At 32.9% G+C, this 26,204-nt stretch overlaps 1 protein-coding gene across 3 annotated transcripts; it reads right to left on the bottom strand.

Annotated features, from left to right (window-relative positions):
- Window positions 1–215: 215 nt before the first annotated feature.
- On the bottom strand, window positions 216–24,982 carry LOC147392872 (glutamate receptor 2.7-like). 3 transcript variants are annotated; one of them, XM_086456257.1, is made up of 5 exons: window positions 11,452–11,664; window positions 3,168–4,507; window positions 2,764–3,079; window positions 1,984–2,390; window positions 216–1,006 (listed from the first exon to the last, which is right to left on the bottom strand). In XM_086456257.1, exons 1-5 carry the CDS (start codon window positions 11,648–11,650, stop codon window positions 500–502), a joined length of 2,769 nt encoding a protein of 922 aa, XP_086312383.1. In that variant the 5' UTR covers window positions 11,651–11,664; the 3' UTR covers window positions 216–499. The 3 variants fall into 3 exon arrangements, with proteins under 3 accessions (XP_086312383.1, XP_086312385.1, XP_086312384.1); XM_086456259.1 differs by lacking the exon at window positions 11,452–11,664 and adding an exon at window positions 24,753–24,982 and having other exon boundaries at window positions 219–1,006; XM_086456258.1 differs by lacking the exon at window positions 11,452–11,664 and adding an exon at window positions 7,774–7,969 and having other exon boundaries at window positions 219–1,006.
- Between the last annotated feature and the right edge of the window lie 1,222 nt (window positions 24,983–26,204).

The following is a 26,204-nucleotide window of genomic DNA, read 5'->3' as shown; positions in this document are numbered from 1 at the left end:
TTTCTACCCAAGAGAGTGGATAGATCACATTGTTAAATGTGTAGAAGTGGAGTAGAAAATAGCTCAATTCAAATGGACTTCAATTGAGCCATGATCAATTTAGACTAGATCAATACATGACTGATTTTACTCCGAAAATGATTATAAATGATCTTCCAATAGACTATTAAATCTTTGTGCTTTTGTTTTTATTTGTTAATGTCCTTGTAAATATTCCATATCACATCTATGCATGTTCCCAACACTTCATCATTAATAGAATGATGATACATCCTTAGAATTTTTGGCAGAAAAAAAACGAGCACTGTGGACAAAGTTTAAATTACTAAACTTTGGTAATAAGTAACAGCCATCAAATAATTTCAAGTAATTGCAATCCTTGAAAAGGTCATTTAGTTCATTCTCTGAAACAAAATGTTACATAGCAATTGTTACACTAATACACAAATTATGGATCAATTTGACAATGTTGCATGTAATATCTATAATCAATTAAATCTCAACCTCTTTCATCAATTGTATGACCTTGGATGGTTAATATTTCTGGGTTTGATTTGCCAAAATCGGTGGAGGGTGATCCGTGGTCTTCCAAGGGAGTGAACGTTCCTTCTGTCGGTTCAACACTCATAACCTCTATGTTGGGCAGATTTTGGAGTTCGGTTTTCCTTAAAGTTTGAGAAGACAGATCTTTTTTGTTGAATTGTCTTGCCATGATACAAATTTTTTGCCATATTGATGTTCCGGGATCAATGTCTCTCCATATATGCTTATGGTTGTAAAAGAAAACAACAAAGTATATAAGTAAGGCTAACATTGAAGAGGTACCAATTATGAGAAAGAGACCCCAAAAACTATCTAAAGTGAGACTATGTGAAGGTCCCACGTCTGAACAACTTGTATTCTGTCCAAACCATGTGTTCACAATTTGTTTCATTTTATCTCCCTTTGTTACATCTACAATTGCCCTCGAAACATCGCGTACTAGAGGAGAACCTTTTGGGAAGGCCTGCAAAAATTATAAAAATTTTATCAAATCGACCTAAGATTTAAATACATCATTACTTAAATATGGGAAACTCTTATCATCCAATGCAAGCATTATAAGTTATTAACCTCAAATTTCTTGTTTTTTTAACCCATAAATAGCCCTTAAAAGGAAATTCTATTTTGTCTTCCATTAATGAAAAAAGCAAGGACTTTATTATCGTTGTGTGATGATATTTTTTTAAATATCATAAAATCATATAAAGTTGTTTAAAAAACCCTTTGTAAAACTCCTTTCATTTTATTATTAAAAGACCAGGAAAAAAAGTTACATTTCAATGATTACGTTGGAGAAAACAATGATTGTATGGGACATTAGCATCCCCCATATTTACGTACCTATATTTATATGTTATAAATTTGGGGGTTAAACTCAAAACCAATTGGCAAAGAGTGGAGAGGTCCAAGATCTTATGAAGAGAGAGACAAGGTAATTTGTGTCTAATGTGGGACTAAACTAAACATGCCCCTGCGTGTGTGAGCCAAATTGGGCTAAAGCATGTGGAGATATGAATTGGGTGATGTAAAGAAGAGAAAGGCCTACTCTGATACCATAGTAAATTTGGGGTCCGACTCAAAACCAATTGGCTATGAGTAGAGAGGCCCAGGATCTTACAAGGAGAGAGACAAGGCAATTTGTGTCCAATGTGGGACTAAACTCAACAATATGGATTGGAATCTGTAGCCTCATGGAAAAAAATAAAAAAATTATAAACAAACATGCAATCCCAATCCTTAAGATGCAAAATCCAGTCGTCGAGATATTTCACAAGGATAGATGATTATTCATAGATTATAGATGTGTGTTTTATCTTGACAGTTGGATTTCGTGTTTTAAGGAAGGGATTGTATGTTTGTGTGAGTTTTTTATTTTATGAGTCAATGGATTCCAATCCTATTTATGTACAGGTGGTGGTGGTCATAGAGAGAGAGACTTACAAAGCCAAATCCATTGCTCTGATACGTGGATCCAACTATAGTATACTTTGAGCAATATTTGGTGAGGAGGAGCTTTATGTAGGGGATTTCATCAAACACAGCGGCAACACCACCATTTTGACTCCCTTTTGATAAAGCTTCGTCGTACTCTTCTGGGGAAACATAGGCCTTGAGCTTAGATTCATCAAACTCCATTTGTTTCAAGATCTCAAACACGAATGAACGTCGTTGGTAGCCAACGAATTCGTGAGCCTTTTTAAGTTGTTTGATGTCAGTGATTGTTGGCCGAAGTTGTTGAACCGTCAACATTGATGTTAAACTTGCTGTGTAACACGAGTTGAGTACGAGCACAAAAAAAATCCATAAGATCACCACAAACCTAGCCAAGTTGCTCACTACCTTCTCCCCTGCACTCATCAAAACAATTATTGAATTATCAAAAAATAGGTATGGAGGTGAGCTTTAGGCTCTAAAATTTGTAACAATGTACCCATCAGCTTAATTCATTAAACTCCATGAAAGATGATAGAGATGCTGAACTAATTGGAAGGCTGCCTCATTTATGAAAAAAACTTGCTAATAAACAATGTGGGATCTATATGTATTACCCATGAAATATTTCATAAATTGGTCTAATGGTGTGATAATGTATTACACCAGACTATATTATGTCGAAAGACAGTTCCATATAACATTGGTTCTTTTGAACCGCCGACTCCTCGAAGTCTATTGAAACCTACATATAGTTTGTAAATTATAAAGAGATGGAAGAAATATTACTATGGGCATAAACAAGTGTCGAGAAAGAGAACCATAACATCACGCCCAACTGATTAGTTGTTGGCCCCCTAAATTCATCATTTACTCGGTGTTCAAGGACCCAAATCACAAAACCAGTGAAAATAAAGAAGGCCCCAACTGTTAACCAAAGATTCCAGGTTAAAGGCTTCAAGAAACTCCATGCATTGTTCTTAATCTCACGATGTTTGACAGGCACGAGCATTGCAATCCCAGTCTCGGTATATGGTACTGTAAAATCTACATACAAGGATCGGTTGGCTATAATCGTTGTATCTCCAACGACGGCATCAAATCTCTGTTTAGCAAGCAAAAGTATTCCCTTTTAAACACAAAGATAAAAAACTCACTCAAAAATACTAATTGAAAAGTATATTTGAACTCACATGAAGATACACTTGATAAACCAAATCGTTGTAAGTCCCAGCAGTTGTGCCATCAGCCTTCTGGAATGGGATGAACTTGTAAGGGACGGTGTATGGTAATGCATCCATAACAGCATTGAACACATCTATGCAGTACCCAGTGAACATCATTGAGTTGGTTGTATGGTCCCTTGTCATCACCTGCACAAATTCATTAAAACCATCCTTCACTGGAACTCCAATCCTCAATTTTTTCCCATTTGTGGGAATTACCCAACCCTTCGGCACATCTGTAGAATCTCCAGGCCATATGATGGCTCCGAGATTGGCTTTAAAATCCGAGTAAATATTTCTACTAGTCATGTTCAATCTCCTCAAAAGTCCGGATGTTGGAGTCCAAACACCGATCTCTCTCCCCCCATTGCCAATCACATTAAGTATCTGGAAGGTAAACGATTGTAATTGTCCATCGACGAGATTGAATTCCCCACTCAAGCCTTTAAATCTAGTATTTGAAATTGCTTGCAAAAGTTCAGGACCTCTCTTAGAGACTCCCATCGTTTCAAGATCATTCGAGTTGTTGTTGACTTTTGGCTTCACAAAGTGGGAGTTTCCACACCCAACTTTCTCTACTGCCAGTGCTAATGCCCAAACTGTATCATATGCCCATAGCCCAAAAAGGCTTAATTTGGCTCTTTTGATGTTTGGATTCTCTTGGAGGAACTTCTTTTTCCATCTAACTCTGAAACTTTTAAGTTCTTTCGATTGAGGAATGTAAGGCTTTACACCCAAAACACCTTGCATCAAATCAATAACAGAAGAATCCATGGTACTTAAAAGATTAGTTAGTCCATCTGTGATGATCCAAGAGTACCCATTGCTCATCATTCCAACCTCTTTTGCCTTTAAGAAAAGACGTGAACCAAGAGAGATTGTCATGTGTACAATATAGACTCTAGTCTGCATTGTCATCAACTTGTAAAGCTCATTAAGTATTTGATCATCTGTGGCTGAAAGAGGAATGACACTTCTGTAGGGAACTTGGGTATTGATATTTTGGAAGGAATCAGTTAGATAAGGTATAATTCCATTTCCATAATCTGTGTCTTCGTAGATGGGTATGGCTTCCCTCCATCCAAAAGCTTGAACAATGGCAGCAATGGCTTTTACTTGAGCGGAGTCGTTTTGAGCTGTTCGAATGAAGTAAGGAGTTCGAGCAGAAGAAAGAAATGGACTTGTTGCAGAGAAAGAAACAATGGGCACTTGTGTTTTACTTCCAAGATCAACCATGAAGTTGGCCTGTGCTGATGAGACTGGTCCTATGATGGCTTGCACTTCTACATTTTTTAACAGGTCTAGAGCTGTATTTGAAGAAAGAAAAGCGAAATCAAGGATTTCGAATACAATGTAATTTGGCTTTCCATGCAATATCGAACAGACACTTTAGTAAAATTTTCATTGTTTTTGAAGATTCAAGTTATTTTTAAATATATTCTAATAAAATGTCTCATTTCAAAAAAAATCTATATTATGAACTAGCTCAATTGTCATCAAACAATGAATTCGTATTTTAATAATCTCAAGGGACAAATTTGCTATTTTTTTTGGGACCGACTAGTTGCACACCATCCATTACCAATTGCATGCCATCAATTAAAAATTCCCATTTGCACTCCAATTGGATGATTACCCAAAAATAGTTTAAAACAAATATTGCACTCCTTTTTTTTTTTTTTTTTTTTGGTTCTTCCTTAGCTATGCTCAAATAAATTATTGCTAGTTCAGTAATTTTTGCAAGAAATATTTTTTCGTTTCGGAACCATGTTTTCGAAATTACATTCTCTTGAAATACACAAGTTCAGATTAAATTTTAAATAATGATTAAAAAAATCAATGACTTAATAAAGTTGAGTCAAAGAGAACTCAAACAATATCAATCACAAAACACGATCAAAGTAGAGCACGAGCAAAGAATACAAAACTACAAGTTAAAATAAAGCTTAAACCCTAAAAGGTTAGGGCCGTGTGGATACAGGAGCCATAAGTACTTAAAACATAGGTACTCCCAGAAGTATTTTTTGAAGTACTCTCTGAAGTAGCTGGATACGTGTTGTACGTTTGGATGTAGGATCTGAGAAGTACTGTCAGAAGTACTTCTCACAGAGTTTTGTGTTTGGAAAATATTTTGGATTATATCAAAATGACTAGAATGCCCTTATATAATAATTATTGTTTTAACGTCATAACTCAATAACTTCTGCTAAAAAAAGTAACAATTACTGTTTTTATTAAATAAGAACATTATAACATCATTTTAAACTCAAATATACTTATTCTTATTTAAAAAAAATTCGATAGAATTCCCCTAAATATTGGACATATGAAAAATAAAACCTGTATAAAAAACATGACAACTATCATATAATAAAACATGTATCATCATACATAAAACCATATGTAATAGTCACACCAAACATGCTAACAAACAAAGTAGATCTAAATCACCATATAATTTATCTCTTCATGTTGTTAGAGCAAAGTCGACACTCATACCCCGACTTATTCTCAAACCTTAACTTGGTGAATATGCTGACACTCAACAACACATGCATTTTAGGTCACAATTATGTCATATTTAAAGAAAATAGCTGTTTATGTCCTTGATCTACATCCAAGAAGCCCTTTGGATATTTGTAAACTGCCTGTGATTTAGAAGTTTTTGGGCTTGTCACAGAGTCAAGTTCACTTTGTAAGTTCAACTACATAATTGATGAATTGTAACTAACTATTTTCCTCTAGGTCATGTTTCATTTACAACGCCCTACCCAAACTATTTGTAGCTGGCAGCATGAATCCTTACTCTCCATTCAATTCTATCTTTGTGGGAAATCGAAACTGTCTATATCTCAAATAAAGATCAAGGAGAAATCCTTTCTCTCAATGGATACAAATAGAAAATGAAACTTCCTATTTATCATTTTTTTGATTTTTTATCCAGTGTTAAATATTGTCAATTTTTAAAAAAAATTGCAATTCTAAGAATTTGTGATTTAGTCCCAACTTACTTGCGATGTTTTGAGAATGCATTTGTATATTACATTTTTTATGAAATTTTGTTTAATATGGGAAAATACATTTTTATGATATGAATTATGAAATTTTGTTTAATACATGTTATATATGAGAGCTTCTATTGCCACACCAACTTTTGCTAACGCCACCACAATGTGTGTTCTAATTCTTTAGTGATTTCATATGAATTGGGGTGGCGTTAACAAAAGTTGGTGTGGCAATAGAATCCATCGTTTTATATATTTTTATATTTTCCATAATTAATTATGAACATTTTTTTCCTGAATTTTTGCAGACTTTTCCCCCGTTTTTCTGAATTTTTCCCTGGCTAAAATTTTCATGAATCTCAACTTCACTATGATTTTAGCTGAGAAACAACCTTACTGGTTGTGACACAAAGCATTGTCCTGTTAAGTCACTCAGCTTAACACTGATTTATCTTTTTGCTTCCTTTTAGAAATTGTTATACGGGCAACCTCATAGCTTGAGTTAATGGGATTATCCAAGCACAATGTTGATCATTCAAGGCAGTGCTCAGTGTTAAAGAATCAGAATTTCATTATGGACTGAATGACTAAATTACATATGGTGGGCTCAGCATGTTCACCTAATAGTCTTAGGAACAGTTGTCTCAAGGTTCTGTGGATGATAACCCTTTCAGAGTCTCTTAGTTTTGTTTCATTTTTGAGTTTATAGTGTTTTATCCTTGATTTAATGTTGTCGTGGCATCTGTAATTTTGAACCTTCTCGGGCTAACTTAAACAGTTCCATATCTGTACAATATTGGATACGAAGAACATGATTCTACTGCTAATATGAGTGTTCACGAGCTTCAGTTACTTTCTTGTGTACAATGTATAACATGCAAACACAAACAGTACTAGAAATGCAAGGTATGTGTCTCATGAAAATAAAAATGTATTCACTCGGGCAAATTACAAAGCACATGTGAGTATCATTCAGAACTAAAAAGTGGGTATCTCATCTACAGAATGTTAAATAGCCAAGATTCAAATCACTCAAATTAGATGATCGCATTTCAGCATTAAAACCAAAACCCTTGCTGAAATTCCCAAAGGAGGCTTCAGATTGACTCAACTCAACCAAAAATTAAATAAATAAATAAGTAAATTCAACCTCATCCATGAGCAAGCAATATTCAACCACTCTAATTAGTTACACAACATACCAGCTCAAACATGCAAGTAATGAACTACAAAGCAGGAACCCACTTCACCTCAAAACATTTTTGAAAAAAAAAAAAACACTTCACAAGAAAACAAACAAAGAAATAGGGAGATTTCCATCAACAAAAAGAGATTGAAATCAAAGAACCAGATCAATGAATCTGATTCCAAGCTAAACCCCAAACCAAAAACTAAAAAACACAAATCCTTAAAACTGTTAAAAAAGGTTAGAGAATCAGCTATAGAAGAAACACCCAATTGATAGATACAAAATTGGACTCAATTCATTTGAAGCAGATAGAATTCAAGATCTTTCAACTTTTACAAACAGATTGCGTTTGATAAATCTGAAACAACACCAAAAATACCTTAAGGGTTCTGTCGAGGGTTTCAAAGATTAGAAATTCAGGGAGAACTCGCCGCCGCAGTCTCCCGAGGGAAAAGACACTGTCGGAGGGTTCTGTCGTTCTGTCGAGGTTCCAAACGAGAGAGGGTTTTGTTGAGTTTCTAAACGAGAGAGGGTCTGCCATTCTGTCGAGGTTCAATTGAAGTTCCAACTTCCAAACAAGAGAGGGTGTGAGGTTTATGTTTATATTTCGTGGGGTCGAAAACCTGTTAAGGGTAATATTGGAACCGCACAAAAAAATTTGACCTGTCCGTAAAAATGAAATTGGGAAGCATCAATTTCGATATTTCTTGTAAAAATATTATTTTGATTCTTTTAAAAAAATTATTCTTTCAAAAAGCATTGAATGTCCAACAGAGTAAGTGCTTTTGACTCCTTGTCAGAATTAGAAATACTTAAAGAAATCAATCCAAACAGACTCTTAAGTGTCGGAGTGCAAATAATAGGTTAAAATAGAAGTTATAAAAATATTTAAAAAATAAAGAATTTTTTAGGTTGGTGTGCGATGTATAATTAGTGGAGTGCAACTAGTTGGTCCTTTTTTTTTTTTTTTTTTTAATAACTTAGAAACGAGATTTCTGTTTCTTATAAATGCCATAATTTTTAATCTAAACATTTATTTGACTATTATTTATACGTTTGTTAGGTGGAACAATGCCATACTATCATACCTTGATCCTGGCATATGTTTTTGCCTTATCGGTAACTCACACTAATATACTCTAAAAGTATATATAGCATTAGTCATTTGGATGCCTTACTAAAAAATTATGGTGTTTTTAAAAGTCACAGACTAGAAATATTTTAAATGTTTCACAACTTTTGATCCTAGCTAGCCTGATGTTTTTAAAAGTCACGAGCTAGAAAATTTTAAAATTTCTTAACTTTTGATCTTAGCATGTTTTACTATCTATTATAAATTTTTTTTGGGTAGTTCGACCAATTCGACCAAATAAGCCAAACAAAATATTTACATTACCATTTTGACAAGCAACTATTATTAGTTGCATAATTCTAACTTTTTTTTTATTATTATAATGAAAAGTTAATTTATTACTATATCCCTATTTTTTAAAAAAAAAGAGAGATGGAAAATGGAACTTCTATGCTTACTAATGTAGTAAGACTCCCCACCCTCACCAACATTTTTTAGCATGCCAAGTGGAGGAAAAAATTGGCTATAGCTGATTTCTATGGCTCGCTTGTTCTCAACGCGGTGCACCCAATGGTGTTAGTAAGCCACGGTGTATGGGAATACCGTGACTATATGAACCTAACTCAAAAAAATAAAATAAATGATGATGTTCATTACCCTCATTTGATAACAATAATCCATACTTCCAAAGGAAGGGTACACCAAGGAAAGATATTACAAAACTAAGAGGGCGTTTGGTTTGGATTATAGAACTTAATTCTTGATTTGAATTGTAGAACTTGATTCTTGATTCTGTTATAGATTGTAAAAATCAGATTGTGCAAACTATTTTCAAAATCTAGAATCTCATTTGGCTAAATGTTTTTTAAAACCTGATTTTGCAATCGAAAATCATAATCTCAATTGGCTAACATTGTTTCCGGAAATTAATTTTATTTAAAACTCTACCAAATTATATTTTTCTAAAATAATGGGATAAAAATGTATAAAAAAATATGTTAAAATGCATCCTTAAGCTTTGCCTCCTCATTTCGTAAATTTTCAATCTCGACATTTGAACATGAATCATCGAGATCAACATTCAAATTTTCAAGATCAACGATTGTGACCTTGTTCCAATAGTTGATTTGGACATTTCAACATGAATCATCGAGATAAGATGTTGACCTAACGTTTGAGTCGTCAATCTTGACCATTCTTTACAAGAAAACTCTAAGCTGATTAACACATTCAAAGTCCCCCTTCCATACGAACATTTCTTGGTGTTCCTTATAGACATAAAACTCTAAGCTGGCTGACATTGTCAAATTCCCCATTCTAAGGTAATATTTACCTTTTTCCATGCTGGGTTTTTTCCATATGGCGCATTCAGAAGTGTTGGTATGGGTAAGAGGGTGACTATTTTACTTAGACCAGTCTAACTCGAAAAATAAATGATGATGATTTAAATGCCCTCGTTCATTAACAAAACCAAGTGAAAAATACATCCTTTACCTTTGCTATTACAATGAGAGAAGGTGGAGTAGAAGTGTTTCGACAACAAAATTTGGGTGGTCATAAATGCCCCCACTTTTATATTTCAATTAAATATAATCAAAGTCATTCTGGTAAAAAATAAAGAAAATTGCAACCCGCGTTTGTTTAGTTTTCAAAATTACAAAAGTATCATTTTTTACAATCTATTCTTTAATAACCCTTAAACCAATATTTTAAATTACAAATGAAGTCTTTTTATACATCTGTGTTTGCACATGCCACCAAGTAGTTTTTAAATAGAATTGTCCTAGAGTGACTGTATAGGACACTACGTTAGACACCGAATTGACATGGAGGTGTGCACAACACCGTGCATAGATGCTTTTCACTCGTATATATTGAGGAAAAGCATCTATGGCTACATGCACACCTCCACGTTAGCTCAGTGTCTAATGAAATGTCCTGTGTATTTTCCTTTTAAATAACAAGGAAGGAAGGAACAACAATAACAAATTATTGTTTCTTGAAAATCGAGATTCAATTTGACTTGATCAGGTAGGCCTAGAGTGGATGGGATAACTCTTTGATTTGACTCAAAAAATAAATTAAAACGCGTTATGTGGAACCAACTATATTTTGGGAAGGAAATAAATGTTGAGAGGAGAGAGAGGAGAGAGAGGAGAGAGAGAATGCAATAGGTATTTGATAGGGGTGCAACTTGGTCTGGTTCAAACCGAGAACCGAACCAAACTAAGAGTTTTGGATTGGATTGGTTTGTAATGAACTTCGGTTCAGTTCCGACTTAACAAAATAGAGAATCGACCAATTTGGTTTGGTTCTTGGTTCATGCCTTATAAGAATTGAACCAAAGAGAGATAAATCTTTATATTAATAAAATTAAAAATAAATATTATTAATCTATTTAATAAATTATACCTATTTTTATGGATAAATTGATTATTTTTTTATAGATAGATTAATGACATTTTTTTTGGATGAATGAGATTAATGACTTTCTTTAATTGATGAAAAAACTATTAACCGTTTTTTTTTAATGGATTCATGATTTTTTTTTATTGATGGATAGATAAATGACTCATTATATGAGATTTTATATTTTTATCTATTTATTTTTATTAAAATATGTTGATTCAATTAGGTTGTTAAGATATTGGCATCCATAGAATCGAGCTAAACCAAATTGACCTTAGCTCGGTTCGGGTTGATTTGATTATATGGAAATTTGGTTCATTTAATGGAATCGATCTAAGTCGGTTGATTCCAATTTGGCTTCATACCGAACCAAATCGAATCAAGTTGCACCCCTAGTATTTAATTTAAAAAGTGGAGGGAGGGTTATGTAGTATTTAATTTTTTTAAAAATGATTTTGGCTCCCTTAGTTCAATAAGGAAGGTTTTGAAATAAAAATGCAACCAAAAGTCTGGCCTGTTAATCTCACTTAAAGTTAAAATTAAAAGTATAAAAAAAAAATAGTAAAAAAAAAATACCTGCAGAAGCAGCGCCAACGACATCTTTCTTTGAGTCCCTAGTTTGGAGAACCAATCTTGTTTTGTAGAAACTGTGAGTAGTGTAGAAGTCAGAGAGTGCCAAGGACATGCAGCTTAAACCATTCCTTCCCACTGAACTTTCCTTATCAAGGACCACTCCAACATTAAACTCCAACCGAGGTGTGTGTTGATGAGCCATGACCAACAAACTACTGAAGAGATCTTCCAAAGAGAGTAAGAAGAAGAAAGAAGAGAGAAGAAAGAATTTGGTTCGAGTTCTTCATGTGGGCTGAGAAGAAAAAATTCAGTTAGTTATGTTTGGTGAGAAGAGAAAAGGGGGCCGCAAGAAGGATGGTTTTCTCATAATGCCTAAAATGCTCTTATATATACATCTATGGAGAGAGAGAGGACTAATATTTGATCTGGTGAAATTTTGAATGCAACGTGATGGACGGGTTTTAAAGGGTAATGCTGGGGTGACACGTATTCTCCCACCCTTTCGCTAAATGGGCCAGTTGATTCGGGCTGGCCCTGGCATTAGTTTGGAGATTTTTTAGAATAAAAGCAGAAAAAATCTAATTATAAATAAAAATAATTGATAATATAAAAGAATTTTTTATTTAACTTTCAAGTTTACTTAAAGACCAATACAAGACTAAATCAAATAAACTAAGTAATAAATAAGAATTTGAATAAGTACATCATTTTTTGTAGGGGCGAGGAATTGCATCCTAATAAATTGAGTACATCCCAATTAGGTTAAAACTCGCCAACTTATCAATCATTTGTATTTAGATCTCACCAACTTATAAAGAAAAAAATTTATAATTCGTTGTGCATTGCCACATCAGTGCAGAGTTGAGTACAATGTCGAAAGAAGTTTGTTTAGAACAACTTTTTTTTTTTTATTATCGATTCCAAACATTTTTCATTATTATGGGCAGAAAGTTTCGGAATGGGATGATCTCTATGGTGAGAAGATCATCTTTACTAAAAATCAAAAATTTTCTTATCATATAAGACAAAACTTTATCTAACGAAACACTCTATATGTATGTACATACAAGTACATCAAATAAATTAAGTAATAAATGAGTGTAAAAGCAAATTAATTACCAGTTACTGTGAAAAAAACACTTACCGTTTTGACAATAACTGTTATTTACCAAAAATGTATTTTACAATTTTCAATGCACTTGATTTTAAATAATAGTGATCATGATAGTGTGATAAGGACTTTAATATATTTTTTTTTCAGGAAGAAGGATCAATAATCATTGGCCACTATTAAGTTTTCTTCTCTAGCAAGAAACGCGTGAGTCATAGAAAAGGAGATCATTCATATTTTTTAGAGTGCCAATGACTCAGTCATTGGACATTAAATGCAGAAGACTAAGAAGAAGCACGGGAGTCGTAGAGAAGAAGGTGGTCATGCAGGCATATTTTTCAACATTTCCATTTATCTTATTAAGGACATAGATATATAATTTGGCTCTTTGGTCTTATTATATTAATTCGTTTTTGGTCTCATTCATGATTTTTAAACTCGGTATTTCATCTCATCTCGTTCAGTTCTAATACCGAGTTGACTCGGATGATACATCTCGTCTCATTCAACATTGAGACAATGGTTTTTAACCATTTAAAAAATCTGAAAAATTCTGAAAAAATTCAGAAATGATTCTTATTAAAAAAATGAAACAAAAAAAAAATATATATAAAATTAAAAAAAAAATCTCGTTTGTTATTAGTCGAATGAGCATATAAATTAGAGCAACTTGGTAATATAAAACTTTCTTGAACCAATGTTCTCATGAAATTCTTTGATTAACTTTCCCTTCAATCTTTTGCTTCAATCTCCATAATAGGATCATATGATATGTAAGATGTTTGTTTTAATAGATAGTTCCACTAGTCAGATTCAACATTCACGTAAATTATATTAAAAAAGGCAAAGTAAATGACTTATATATGAAAATCTTAGTAATGGACGGGAAGAAGGATAATATCTATAGCTCACCTTGGTTCTTTGGTTCCAAGAAGAAATATAGCCACAAAACAGCACCCAACAGAAATTGATAAATATGCAATCCAACTTAACTCGTTTGTCTCGGTTGACTCGGACGAGATTTTCAAAATCTCGTCCGATACATCTCGTTTAACTCGCGAGTTAAACATTTTCTGCGTTGTCTCGTTCGTTTCGCCCGAGATATTCAAAAATATCGTCTGAGACGACTCGCTTATCTCACGATACACGGTCGTCTCATAACACTTTGTAAGTTGATCTCGTTGGACTCCGATACCGAGTTAACTCAGGCAATACGTCTCGGTCTCAGATGAGTTTAAAAACCATTGTCTCTTTAGAGCAACTCCGTTCATGCTTTAAAACTCCAAATATGGAGGCTCGAACAATCGAACCAAATTCCAACTGTGCTCTCATTTGAAGAAAGTGCATTTAAATCACTATTCTTTACTTCATATTTTGCAAGATTTATATGCAACTTTTTATAAATACCAATTTTGGCCTCCTCTTTTCATGTAGCATGATTTAAATGTCACTTTTGTCTTTTATAAGTTTTAAATTCTTTTCATGTAATATTTTAAAAATCAAACCAAATCAATTAATCGATCAAATTCGATGGAAATTTCTCAAAAATTATATTTGATTGTGAATCACCAATTTTACAAGATTTTCTTGCATATGAAAATAAATTAAGGTATATATATATATATATGTTATTAAACATAATATGATCCAACCAAATTGAATAATGGTCTGACCGCGGTCCAAACAATTTGAATAATGCTTGATTATTATTATTATTAATTATATTTTTTTGGATTTCGAATTTTAAATGAGCCTAATCATAATTGTAAACAACTGTAAAATTTGTTTGAACAAGTATTATAATGTTTTGTAATGTTAGGATTATAATTTGAGACAAACCTTTGTAATGTTTGGAGGGCATGTTAATTTTTAATTGGAGTGTGATAAATAATTTAAGAAATTGGGGGTGCAATAAGTTAAAGTTTGGGTGCCAATAGCAATTCTTTTTTCTCTCTTACTTGGAGTGCAATAAGTAAAATCTGGAGTGCCAATAGTAATACTTATATTTTTTTAATTTTTAAATATGTTTGAATAGTATTTTAAAATAATGAACAGTGATTTGAAGTTGGAACAGTTGGTGTAGTAAAAAAGGCTTCGAGTCTTTATTTTGAAATATTTGAAGGCATTTTTAAAACTCTTGGTCGGAGTTGCTCTTAGAATTATAATTGTCCACATTTGCCACTTGTCAATTAAAGTCCATCGTTCATCCAATAGTTTTACCCATGCTAGTCAAAAAACGAAATTTCTTGATTAGATCACATAGTGGAATGATCCAATACCACATTATTGTAGAGGAAGACATTCATAATTGAAAAAAATTTCATTTGAATAGTATTTTAAAACAATGAATGGTGATTTGGAGGTGGGACAGTTGGTGTAGAAAAAAAGGCTTGGAGTCCTTATTTTGAAATAGATGTCAATTTGAAAGCATTTTTAAAACTCCCGGTTGGAGTTACTCTTAGAGCTATAATTGTCCACAATTGCCACGTGTCAATTAAAGTCCATCGTTCATTCTATAGTTTTACCCATACTAGTCAAAGAACGAAATTTCTTGATTAGATCACATTGTAGAGGAAGAAATTCATAACCGAAAATAATTACAAAATTTTTTTTTATCACCGTTGAATTTTAATTTTAAATTTGAGTGCTAAGTAGTTGTTAATGTTCAAAACCTTGAATCAAGCTTGAAAAAAATTTATTTTGTGAGCATGAGTTTTTTCATGAAATCAAGAAGGTTGCATTGCCAATATGATAATCCATGTGACACCACAAATATTTTTAAAATTTGTAATCTTAAAATTAAAATTTGTCGATAGATGGATATAGAAAGAGACAGAGAGATAGGGATAGAGAAAGAAGGTTCTCGGAAAGAGGAGGAGAAGAAAATATCTCCATCGTTTAATAGTCGAGTGATTTTTCTCTATACTGATATACTTTGCGATAGAGGGAGAGCCACATCACCAATTCACAAATATCTCCATCGTTTAAAAATTAGAGGTTATGGACCGTTCATTTGAAAAGCCTTTATCAGACTTCAAAATTTGTCCTTTTTCTCAATTTTTCTTTTATTTAATCTGATCTAAACCATGATTTACACAAAGGTGATGAATTAGATTTTGTTTTCAAGATGTAAAATCTCTACCACTTAAAACTACGGAGAAAACCCACTAAAAGGATCTGTTCCATTTCTTACGGATATCATAAGAAATGGGTCCGATGAGTACCAGACTAGTACATTTAAGTCTTTACTATTATAATTGAGAGAAGAAAGAATAAAAGTGATTTGACACCAAAATTTGAATTCTAAAAATGCCGTCACTTTGATATTTAATCCTAATATACTAAGAGTCATTTTAATAAATAAAAAAAATCATGAACATTGAAATTGTGCATCCTTACATTCATATTAATGTAACTTCATTATTGGATTATTATTTGAGTCGTGATAGTATGACTCACCAGGTGGCATATTATGTAGACAAGTTCGAGAACCATAGATCTATAAGCTTCGGAATACATGATTGCATTTCCTCATAAAAAAGTGTATCCTGAGACGTACAGATCTATGATTCCTGAACTTGTCCATATCAAGACTCTTATTATTTTCTTGAGGTACAAAAGTGTGATTAAACTGTTTAATCTACTTAATTGAATAAAATCAAACTTTAAACGTTAAGTGGATACTAGTCAACAGCATCGGCTTTTAGTCAAGGGAGGGGTACGTAGTCCAAACAATGACTGAGGGCTGAGCTTAGTTGAGCTCTAACTTGGCCGTAACGAGTCCATGCTGGACTTGGAGTTGATTTTCAAATTCTATAAGGTATAAATCCATGCACTTAATTAAAATCATTTGGAATCATTTGATAATATTGCTGTCACCAAAATAGAGTTATAATATCTACCGTTGTTAAAAAATAAAAGGGGACAATTATATTATGACACCGTTATGTTTTGAATAAACAGCATAAGTAATCTTATTATATGGTGTAATTTCAAGATCAAATCACTTAAAATGTTTATTTATGACATAATGGTGTGGTGATATCATTATTGTAAAAACAAATAGTTAGAGATGAAAGTAAATAATTTATTTATGATGTATTTTAGTTATTTTCGATTATAAAATCATACATTTATCTATACATTATATACACATATAACATATAATAACTGGCTGGATTTGGGCATCATTAGGCCCTAACCTGGCTGAGAGTTAATTGTCAAAAAAAAATAAAATTCGAGGTCTACCCTATCTTTCAGGTGTACTCAAGGCCCTAACCCTTCTCTTCTGAGGTGGGTCGGATGGGGTTAGCAAGTCAAATGGCTCAGTTGACACCTCTAGCTAGGGGTGTAAAACTAAATTATCCTTTTTTTAAGATTAAAAAAACTAATTTTGATGATGATAATCATATTTTGTTTTTCTCATGGCATGTTATAAAAGCAAATTAATTATTAGTTACTGTAAAAAAAATTACCATTTTGAAAATAATTGTTATTTATCAAAATGATATTCCCAAAAAACTAAAAATGAAGAACTACGGAGACTCATGGAGGAGAGATTATTAGATATTGTCTGGAGTGTTAACCACTTAGTCATCCCAGATTAAATGCAGAAGACCAATAAGAAGCGTGGGAGTCATATTTTTCAATAGTCCTTTCGTCTTATTAAGGAAGGCTGACATAGACTCTTTGGTCTCATTATATTAACTCGTTTTGGCCTCTTTAGAGTTATAATTGTCCACCATTGCCACGTGTCATTTGAGCTCCATCTTCGATTCCATAATTCGACCATGACTAATCAAATAAAAATCACCCCAAAATTTATCATTTTGCAAAGAATTGTGATTTTTTGACTCCCCCTCATTCATAAGTCCAAAGAACTAGCAACCAAGCAAGAGAGTGAACAGACCTGATACTGATTGAAACGTTTATTTAATTGGAAGCCCTCTAGATAGTCCTAATTAATTTAAATTAATTTAGTGAATGTTGAGTTGTTACATCTAACTAACATGATTGGAGTCCGTATCACATGGATACTCATAATTACTACTCACAATATCTGAAAGACTCATTTATGAGAAGAGGGTACTGTGTTGGAGATGCTCTAACTAGGGTGATAAAACTAAATTACGCTTTTTATGATTAAAAAATTAATTATGATGATAATCATATTTTATTTTCTCATGGCATGTTATAAAAGCAAGTTAATTACTAGTTACTTTAAATAAATAAATAAAAGTTACCATTTTGAAAATAATCGTTATTTACCAAAATGGTATATTTTTAAAACAGCCCCCACCCCCCCCCCCCTCCCCTTTTCCGTTCAAAAAAAAAAAAATAAATAAAATTTTTCTTTTCAAAAAAGAAATGCATGAGTCATATGAATTGAGTTCTCGGGTTTGTTCGATCAAATTGCGGTTTCTATAACATATATCTACACTACTCCTCAACGTCATCATTAATAGATCTTCAAGATATATATCCTCATATGTCCCATAAAATCCAATGACGGTGCTCTCGGATAAGTTTTGTAGAATTTTTTTAATTTTTATTTTATTTCTGTTATTGCCATTTTTTTTTACTTTTTGAGATTTTGGAATGTGAAGGCAAAGAGCAATGTGGACTGGAAGAATAGCTTATTCTGTATCTATGTACATCATGATACAAAATAACATAATCTAATACTCTCATAAATATAAGTTAATCCTATTAAACTTATAAAGAGTCCCTCTCTAATCAGTGGTATGACACCTATCAAATAATCTTCGATGCTAAAGTCAAATTCACTACTAAAATTCAACTGGAGTCAATTAGTCTCATATAAACACATTCATCTTCATTTATATTTGTGAGCCTTTCTCTTTTTTTGTAGGCATGTTTCCTCCATGTTTTTTTTTTTTTTTTTTATATTTCTTAATTTGATTCTATATTAATGCCTCTTAGAAGATTCTTTATTGTATTATGTCACGGGAGTATGCACATCTGTAGGAAGATCAATCATAGTCCCTTCGTGTAGAATTATACTCACATAATATAATGTTTTGGTATATCAATGTATGAGTAATACAATACAAAGTTGATTAATCGTCAAAGGTTAAATCCCCATAAGTCCAAGAAGCAGCGCGTGAGTCATAGAGGAAGAGATCATAAATTTTTGAGTCGTGTTATGGTGACATAGGATTTACTATGATTTTTACAATTCTGACGTGGACATGCATACATAACCGTAGATGATTTTTACTCGTGTCGCGAGAAAACACATCTATGGTTATGTGCACATCTCACGTTAGACTTGTGAGAATCGTAGTAAATATTTTATGTCATTTCAGCATTTTTCCAAAATTTTTTGTGTTGATGACTCAACCATAGAGTAGGTGGTGGCCTTGCATACTTTTCAATATTTCTTTTCGTCTTAATAGAGTTGGAGGAAAAAAAATAGTTGGACTAGAGTTTGGTCTTACCCCAAAGGGTTGGTGAGATGGCCAAGGCAAGTCCGAGGTCTTGAGTTCTGATCAAACCCTAAGGGCCACTATCATGGACCTATCCCAAAAGTCACGTGGTGTGCGTATTGGGTGGGGGGGGGGGGGGGGGGGGGAGGGGGGACGGCACGTGATTCAAGAATTAATTGGGTGCAATCAGAGGCTTGGATACCTCACTTTCCAAAAAAAAAAAAAAAAAACAAAAAAAAAAAAAAAAAACAAAACAAATAAATAAATAAGAATGCATGCGGTTAGGTGCGCGGCTGACGTGACTAAAGCACAGAACCGCACATATTTTTTTCTATGTATCCCGATGAAAAAGATCTAAGATTCTATGCCTTTGCTAGGTCAGCCACGTACCCAACCACATCCCGAAACCCAATCGCATCATCATTTAGTCCACATTACTAAAGCCCGTGGGTCCACTCATACGGTCAAATAAAAATATTAAATGTAGTGAGTTGTTATTGGCAACCCAACTTTTACTTATTTTCAATAATTGACTCTCTTTTTTTAGACTTTTCCCAAAACGTGTGAAACTTATGTCCAAATTCTAATTTCGATACACTGTTTATTTTAATTCCCAAAACATGTTTTACCCCTGAATTCGTCACTTTTATAATCAACAAATTTGTTGACAAATTATTAGTAATATCATTGATAAGGTAAAATCACTGGTATTTTATCAACGAATTCGTAGACTATAAAGTGACAAATTCACGAATTTGTAGATTATAAAAGTGACAAATTCATTGTAAAAGCATGTTTTATGAATTAAAATGAACAGTGTACCCAAATCGGAATTTCGTCATATATAGCACACGAAATGGGGATTCACCCTTTTTTTTTTATGTTAATTGGGGTGTAATGAATAAAAGTTGGGGTGCCAATAGCAGCTATCTAAATTTATAAGGATAATTTAGACATACACCTCCACTTCTTGGTGAATATTTGAGATGCCCCCAGCTGCTTTCAAACTATGATGTAACCCTTGACCTCAATCTTCATTGAGAGACTTGTAGAAAATGACTTAAATGCCCTCATCTTCATCCCTAGCAGGAATGACCCTTCATTTTTCTCCCCAAAGCCAATCATCTATCACCTTTAGGTAAAAGTTTTGTACCCTCTTTAACTTTAACATCTATCTCTTTTTTAACTCATGTACAAGATAAGTTTTTTTAGGAAATAGAAATCCATGAATTTTTTTATAGAAAAATCAAGGATTTTTTTTCAAGATGTTGAAGACAGTTGAATATAGATTTTAAAATAAAAGGGCATGAAGATAATGGATTATTTGGATAAAGATCAAGCATTTTGAAAATCGAATTTATGACAACTTGGCGCCTTTTTTAGTTGACTCACTTCAATTGACCTTGGAATGTTCCACTGAGTTTTGGAACTGAGTCACCTTGAAATCCAATTGAGATGAGTTGACTTGAGAAATTATTAAACTATGATAGAGGAAAGTTATGGGTAAGCCATGTGCCATTTTTGTCACAAAAATAAGATACTTTACAAGAATCTAATGACAAGAATTTTTTACGATAAAAAAAGTCAATCCGAGATTTCATAGAATCCCAAATTGAACACCATGTGTGTAGGACCAAAAAAAAAACCTACACTCCATGGGATTAGTTAAGTTGTCAAATCAAGACATTTGGATCCGGTTCAACCCGATCCAAATCCAATTATCTAAATGGTTCAAATATCCAATGGATCCGACCCATCAAAAATTAATACCTCAACCAGTTCAACTACAAAAGGCTCTAACCCCTTTGATCATTAAATAAGATGGTTTGGCATCCATTAGGAGCCAACCCCTTCACTCATTGCATAAGGTGGTTCAACCTCCTTTCGGGGTTAACCATTTCACTCATTAATAGAAGATGGTTCAGCCTTCTTTGAGCCAACCCTTTCACTCGTTACCTCATAGGGTGGTATGACCTCCTCAAGGAGCCAACCTCTTAACCACTTTGTTATAACATGGTTCCACTTTCTCAAAGAGCCAAACTCATATTAATTCATCATAAGATACTCTGGTCTCCTCGATGAGTCAACCCCTTAATATAATGCCCACACAAGGATCAATCTCTTTAGGAGAGTCAATCTTTCTATCAAATATTACAACTTACAATTACTTAAGTACTATCAAGGGAAAAAATTATAATTGAGAGCAATGTTGGCAGAACAAACCTTAGGTATATAACATAACTGAGTCAACTCGAGGAATTGAATAACTACCGAGTTGAAGTAGTCATATTGTAAAAGTCACTCCTCTTGTTAGTTATGAAAGCCAAAAAGAGTGGAGCTTTAAGGCCATTAAGAGCCTAGGAGAGTGGGTCTTTAATTCCATAATGACATCATAGGTTATTAATGCTAGACAACATATACATGCTCTGAATTAATGGGCCAACTATATATATAGGGGGCTTCTCCCACTCAAACCTCACAACACTCTACAACTCTCTACTTCTAAACTTCTTCTCTTTGCTCTGTATTTTCTATCTAGAATTAACTTGATCATTGAAGGCCTTTTGGCTAACACTACATCAGTGTCTTTTTAGTTGAAATCAATGGAGAAAACTATCAGAAAATAAAATTTAATCGAAGAAGACGACTGGAGAAAGTGAAAAAGTCAATGTTCAGGGTCTAGAAAGTTGTTTCTTGGGTCCTATCTATAGAGAATTTAATGGGGAATAATACATAAAATCCTCAATGACCAGGGTCTAAAAAGTTATTTCTTGAGCACTACCTACAGAGAATTTAATGGGGAATAATACATAAAATCCTCGAAATAGACATAATGTGTTGATAGTCCATAATTATTATTTTTTTTAATAAAATTATGATTCTTCGAACTAATTATAGTTATTTATATATAATAGGTCAAAATCGTGAGATTCAAAATGATGAACTAAGATAATTAAAGACATGCATTACAATTCAAGACCCAAGACAAAACAATGGACCGAAAACCAAAGTCATTGGGTTCATAAGTACCACGGTGCGGTGAACACCTTGGACGACAAAGTGATGTAAGTAAACTTTTTCTCGAGATTTGTGTTATGTTGATACGATGTGATTTGTAAAGTAGCAAGCTAGGGTTCAGAGTCCTTGTAAAATACGAAAGTGTTCCAAATTCTAAAGGAACCCTAATCTAGTCTCTATAAATAAGAAACCAAACCATAACCAAATTTCATCTCATCTCCTCTAAGATCATCTTCTTTAGTTATCTTCTAATTTTTAGTTTTTAGGTTTTTAGATTTACTTTTTGTTCAAGCGTTGTAAACAAAAAGAGTACTATGTCAATTTCAAGTCAAGATGAATAAAGGATCATCACTTTTCTTCCCTATTCTCTTCTCTTTTTATTTTTATTATTCTTGTTATGATCTGTGACTAAACCTCCGTTAGAGAGGTCGATGAAGCCTAAACAAGATCATCTTAGAGAATTATTTATTTCAATCATGCTTCAATGTTTTATTGTAATACTAATTTCTTAAGTAGTGGTCATTGGATAGAATGTTATTCTTATGATTTTGATAGTTTAATCTTAGATAAGTTCAAGTTAAACTATGCTTTGTTAGAGATTCGATATTTTACTTTTGATTTCGTCTTATTAAATATTATCATAAAATTTTGGATTAATAGTTAGATTAACAGATTTTATCTTCGGACCCAATAATATTAGCTTTGATAATTGGAGCAAGATAATAAGTAAGCAAATAAATTGATGAGATGACTTATTTTTGTGGATTTTACTGATCTACATCTAAGAAGCCCTTTGGATATTTGTAAACTGCCTGTGATTTAGAAGTTTTTGGGCATGTCACAGAGTCAAGTTCACTTTGTAAGTTCAACTACATAATTGATGAATTGTAACTAACTATTTTCCTCTAGGTCGTTGTCTTCATTTACAATGCCCTACCCAACTATTTGTAGTTGGCAACATGAATCCTTACTCTCCATTCAATTCTATCTTTGTGGGAAATCGAAACTGTCTATAACTCAAATAAAGATCAAGGAGAAATCCTTTCTCTCAATGGATACAAATAGAAAATGAAACTTCCTATTTATCATTTTTTTGATATTATCAATTTTTAAAAAAAGTTGCAATTCTAAGAATTTGTGATTTAGTCCCAACTTACTTGCGATGTTTTGAGAATGCATTTGTATATTACATTTTTTATGAAATTTTGTTTAATATGGGAAAATACATTTTTATGATATGAATTATGAAATTTTGTTTAATACGTGTTATATATGAGAGCTTCTATTGCCACACCAACTTTTGCTAATGCCACCCCAATGTGCGTTCTAATTCTTTAGTGATTTACATATAATTGGGGTGGCGTTAACAAAAGTTGGTGTGGCAATAAAATCCATCGTTTTATATATTTTTATATTTTCCATAATTAATTATGAACATTTTTTTCCTGAATTTTTGCAGACTTTTCCCCCGTTTTTCTGAATTTTTCCCTGACTAAAATTTTCATGAATCTCAACTTCACTATGATTTTAGCTGAGAAACAACCTTACTGGTTGTGACACAAAGCATTGTCCTGTTAAGTCACTCAGCTTAACACTGATTTATCTTTTTGCTTCCTTTTAGAAATTGTTATACGGGCAACCTCATAGCTTGAGTTAATGGGATTATCCAAGCACAATGTTGATCATTCAAGGCAGTGCTTAGTGATAAAGAATCAGAATTTCATTATGGACTGAATGACTAAATTACATATGGTGGGCTCAGCATGTTCACCTAATAGTCTTAGGAACAGTTGTCTCAAGGTTCTGTGGATGATAACCCTTTCAGAGTCTCTTAGTTTTGTTTCATTTTTGAGTTTATAGTGTTTTATCCTTGATTTAATGTTGTCGTGGCATCTGTACTTTTGAACCTTCTCGGGCTAACTTAAACAGTTCCATATCTGTACAATATTGAATACGAAGAACATGATTCTACTGCTAAAATGAGTGTTCACGAGCTTCAGTTACTTTCTTGTGTACAATGTATAACATGCAAACACAAACAGTGCTAGAAATGCATGGTATGTGTCTCATGAAAATAAAAATGTATTCTCTCGGGCAAATTACAAAGCACATGTGAGTATCATTCAGAACTAAAAAGTGGGTATCTCATCTACAGAATGTTAAATAGCCAAGATTCAAATCACTCAAATTAGATGATCGCATTTCAGCTTTAAAACCAAAACGCCTGCTGAAATTCCCAAAGGAGGCTTCAGATTGACTCAACTCAACCAAAAATTAAATAACTAAATAAGTAAATTCAACCTCATCCATGAGCAAGCAATATGCATCCACTCTAATTAGTTACACAACACACCAGCTCAAACATGCAAGTAATGAACTACAAAGCAGGAATCCACTTCACCTCAAAACATTTTTGAAAAAACAAAAAACACTTCACAAGAAAACAAAACAAAGAAATAGGGAGATTTCCATCAACAAAAAGGGATTGGAAATCAAAGAAACCAAATCAATGAATCTGATTCCAAGCTAAACCCCAAACCAAAAACTAAAAAACACAAATCCTTAAAACTGTTAAAAAAAGGTTAGAGAATCAGCTATAGAAGAAATACCCAATTGATAGATACAAAATTGGACTCAATTCATTGAAGAACAGATAGAATTCAAGATCTTTCAACTTTTTACAAAACAGATTGCGTTTGATAAATCTGAAACAACACCAAAAATACCTTGAGGGTTCTGTCGAGGGTTTCAAAGATTAGAAATTCAGGGAGAACTCGCCGCCGCAGTCTCCCGAGGGAGAAGACACTGTCGGAGGGTTCTGTCGTTCTGTCGAGGTTCCAAATGAGAGAGGGTTTTGTTGAGGTTCCAAACGAGAGAGGGTCTGTCATTCTGTCGAGGTTCAAAACGAGTGCTCTGTCGAGGTTCAATTGAAGTTCAAACGAGAGAGGGTGTGAGGTTTATGTCTATGTTTCGTGGGGTCGGGGTTAAAAAACAAAATATAGAGTGTTTACTGTAAAGGGTAATATTGGAACCGCACAAAAAAATTTGACGGAAAAATAGTTCTTCACAAAAACGAAATTGAAAAAAATCAATTTCGGCACTTCTTGTAAAAATACTGTTTTGACTCTTTTAAAATGTTATTCTTTCAAAGCATTGAGGGCCCGTGTGAATGCAGGAGTCAGAAGTACTTAAAACATAAATACTTTCATAAGTACTATTTAGAGTAGGTGAATACTGTTGTGTGTTTAGATGCAGGTTCTGAAAAATACTTTTGATAGAGTTTTGTGTTTAGAAACTATTTTGAATTCTGTTTAAATGATCAAAATGCCCTAATAAGTATCAGTCACTATGCTTAACATTATAACTCAACAAATTATTCTTTAAAAGAAATAAAAGTTATTGTTATCTATAAAAACTAATATAAACACCCAACAATTATAAATAAATAGAAAATATTGTGAGCAAATATATACAACCACTAAAAATATGAAAAAGCTTTCACCACATCAATGGATAGTAAATTTGTGTGTAATTCACATCAATCTTCCAATAAGAAAATTTCAACCATGATTGGAATGCTCATAGATAAATCATTGAGTGAGCAATTGGGGGAGTTAGAAATCCAAATTCAAATGCTACACTAAAAAGCTACCACCACATCAATGGATAGTAATAAAATATTTTAATTGCATTTTTGAGGGTATGCTTGTAATTTTCAAAATTTATGAGAGGCATACTTGTCCCAAATGCTACACCAAAAAGCTACCACCACATCAATGGATAGTAATATAGTGTTACTATAATTGCATTTTTGAGGGTATGCTTGTAATTTTTAAAATTTATGAGGGGTATACTTGTCTCAAATGTTACATCAAAAGGCTACCACCATATCAATGGATAGTAATATAATATTATTTCAATTACCTTTTTGAGGGTAGGTTTGTAATTTTCAAAATTTATGAGGGGGCATACTTGTCTTAATCTTGTCATTTTGACAATGTTTTGTGGCTTTGTGCAAGAGTAGTTTAGAGAAGTAGCATCATTGGTACTCCATGAAAAAGCACTAAAATGACTTCACAGTAAAGTAATTCTTTCCAGGAGTAATTTATCTATACACCTTTAAAGTGCTTCTGACTCCTCGTAAAAGTCAGAAGTACTTAGAAAAGTCAATCCACACA

The sequence above is a fragment of the Akebia trifoliata genome, chromosome 10 (assembly GCF_017979445.1).
Source record: "Akebia trifoliata isolate Shusen 1 chromosome 10, ASM1797944v1, whole genome shotgun sequence".
Lineage (NCBI taxonomy): Eukaryota > Viridiplantae > Streptophyta > Magnoliopsida > Ranunculales > Lardizabalaceae > Akebia > Akebia trifoliata.
The sequence above is the reverse complement of the archived record's forward strand: the minus strand, read 5'-3'. Positions and strand labels throughout refer to the sequence as shown.

Excerpts from the sequence above, each read along its gene's own strand:
- LOC147392872 (XM_086456257.1), bottom strand. The coding sequence starts at position 11,650 with ATGGCTCATCAACACACACCTCGGTTGGAGTTTAATGTTGGAGTGGTC. Across the intron at positions 2,391-2,763 it reads GACACTTGTTTATGCCCATA|GGGAGAAGGTAGTGAGCAAC; the intron begins GTAATATTTCTT and ends TGATGAGTGCAG. Across the intron at positions 1,007-1,983 it reads AGAGCAATGGATTTGGCTTT|GCCTTCCCAAAAGGTTCTCC; the intron begins GTAAGTCTCTCT and ends TAATTTTTGCAG.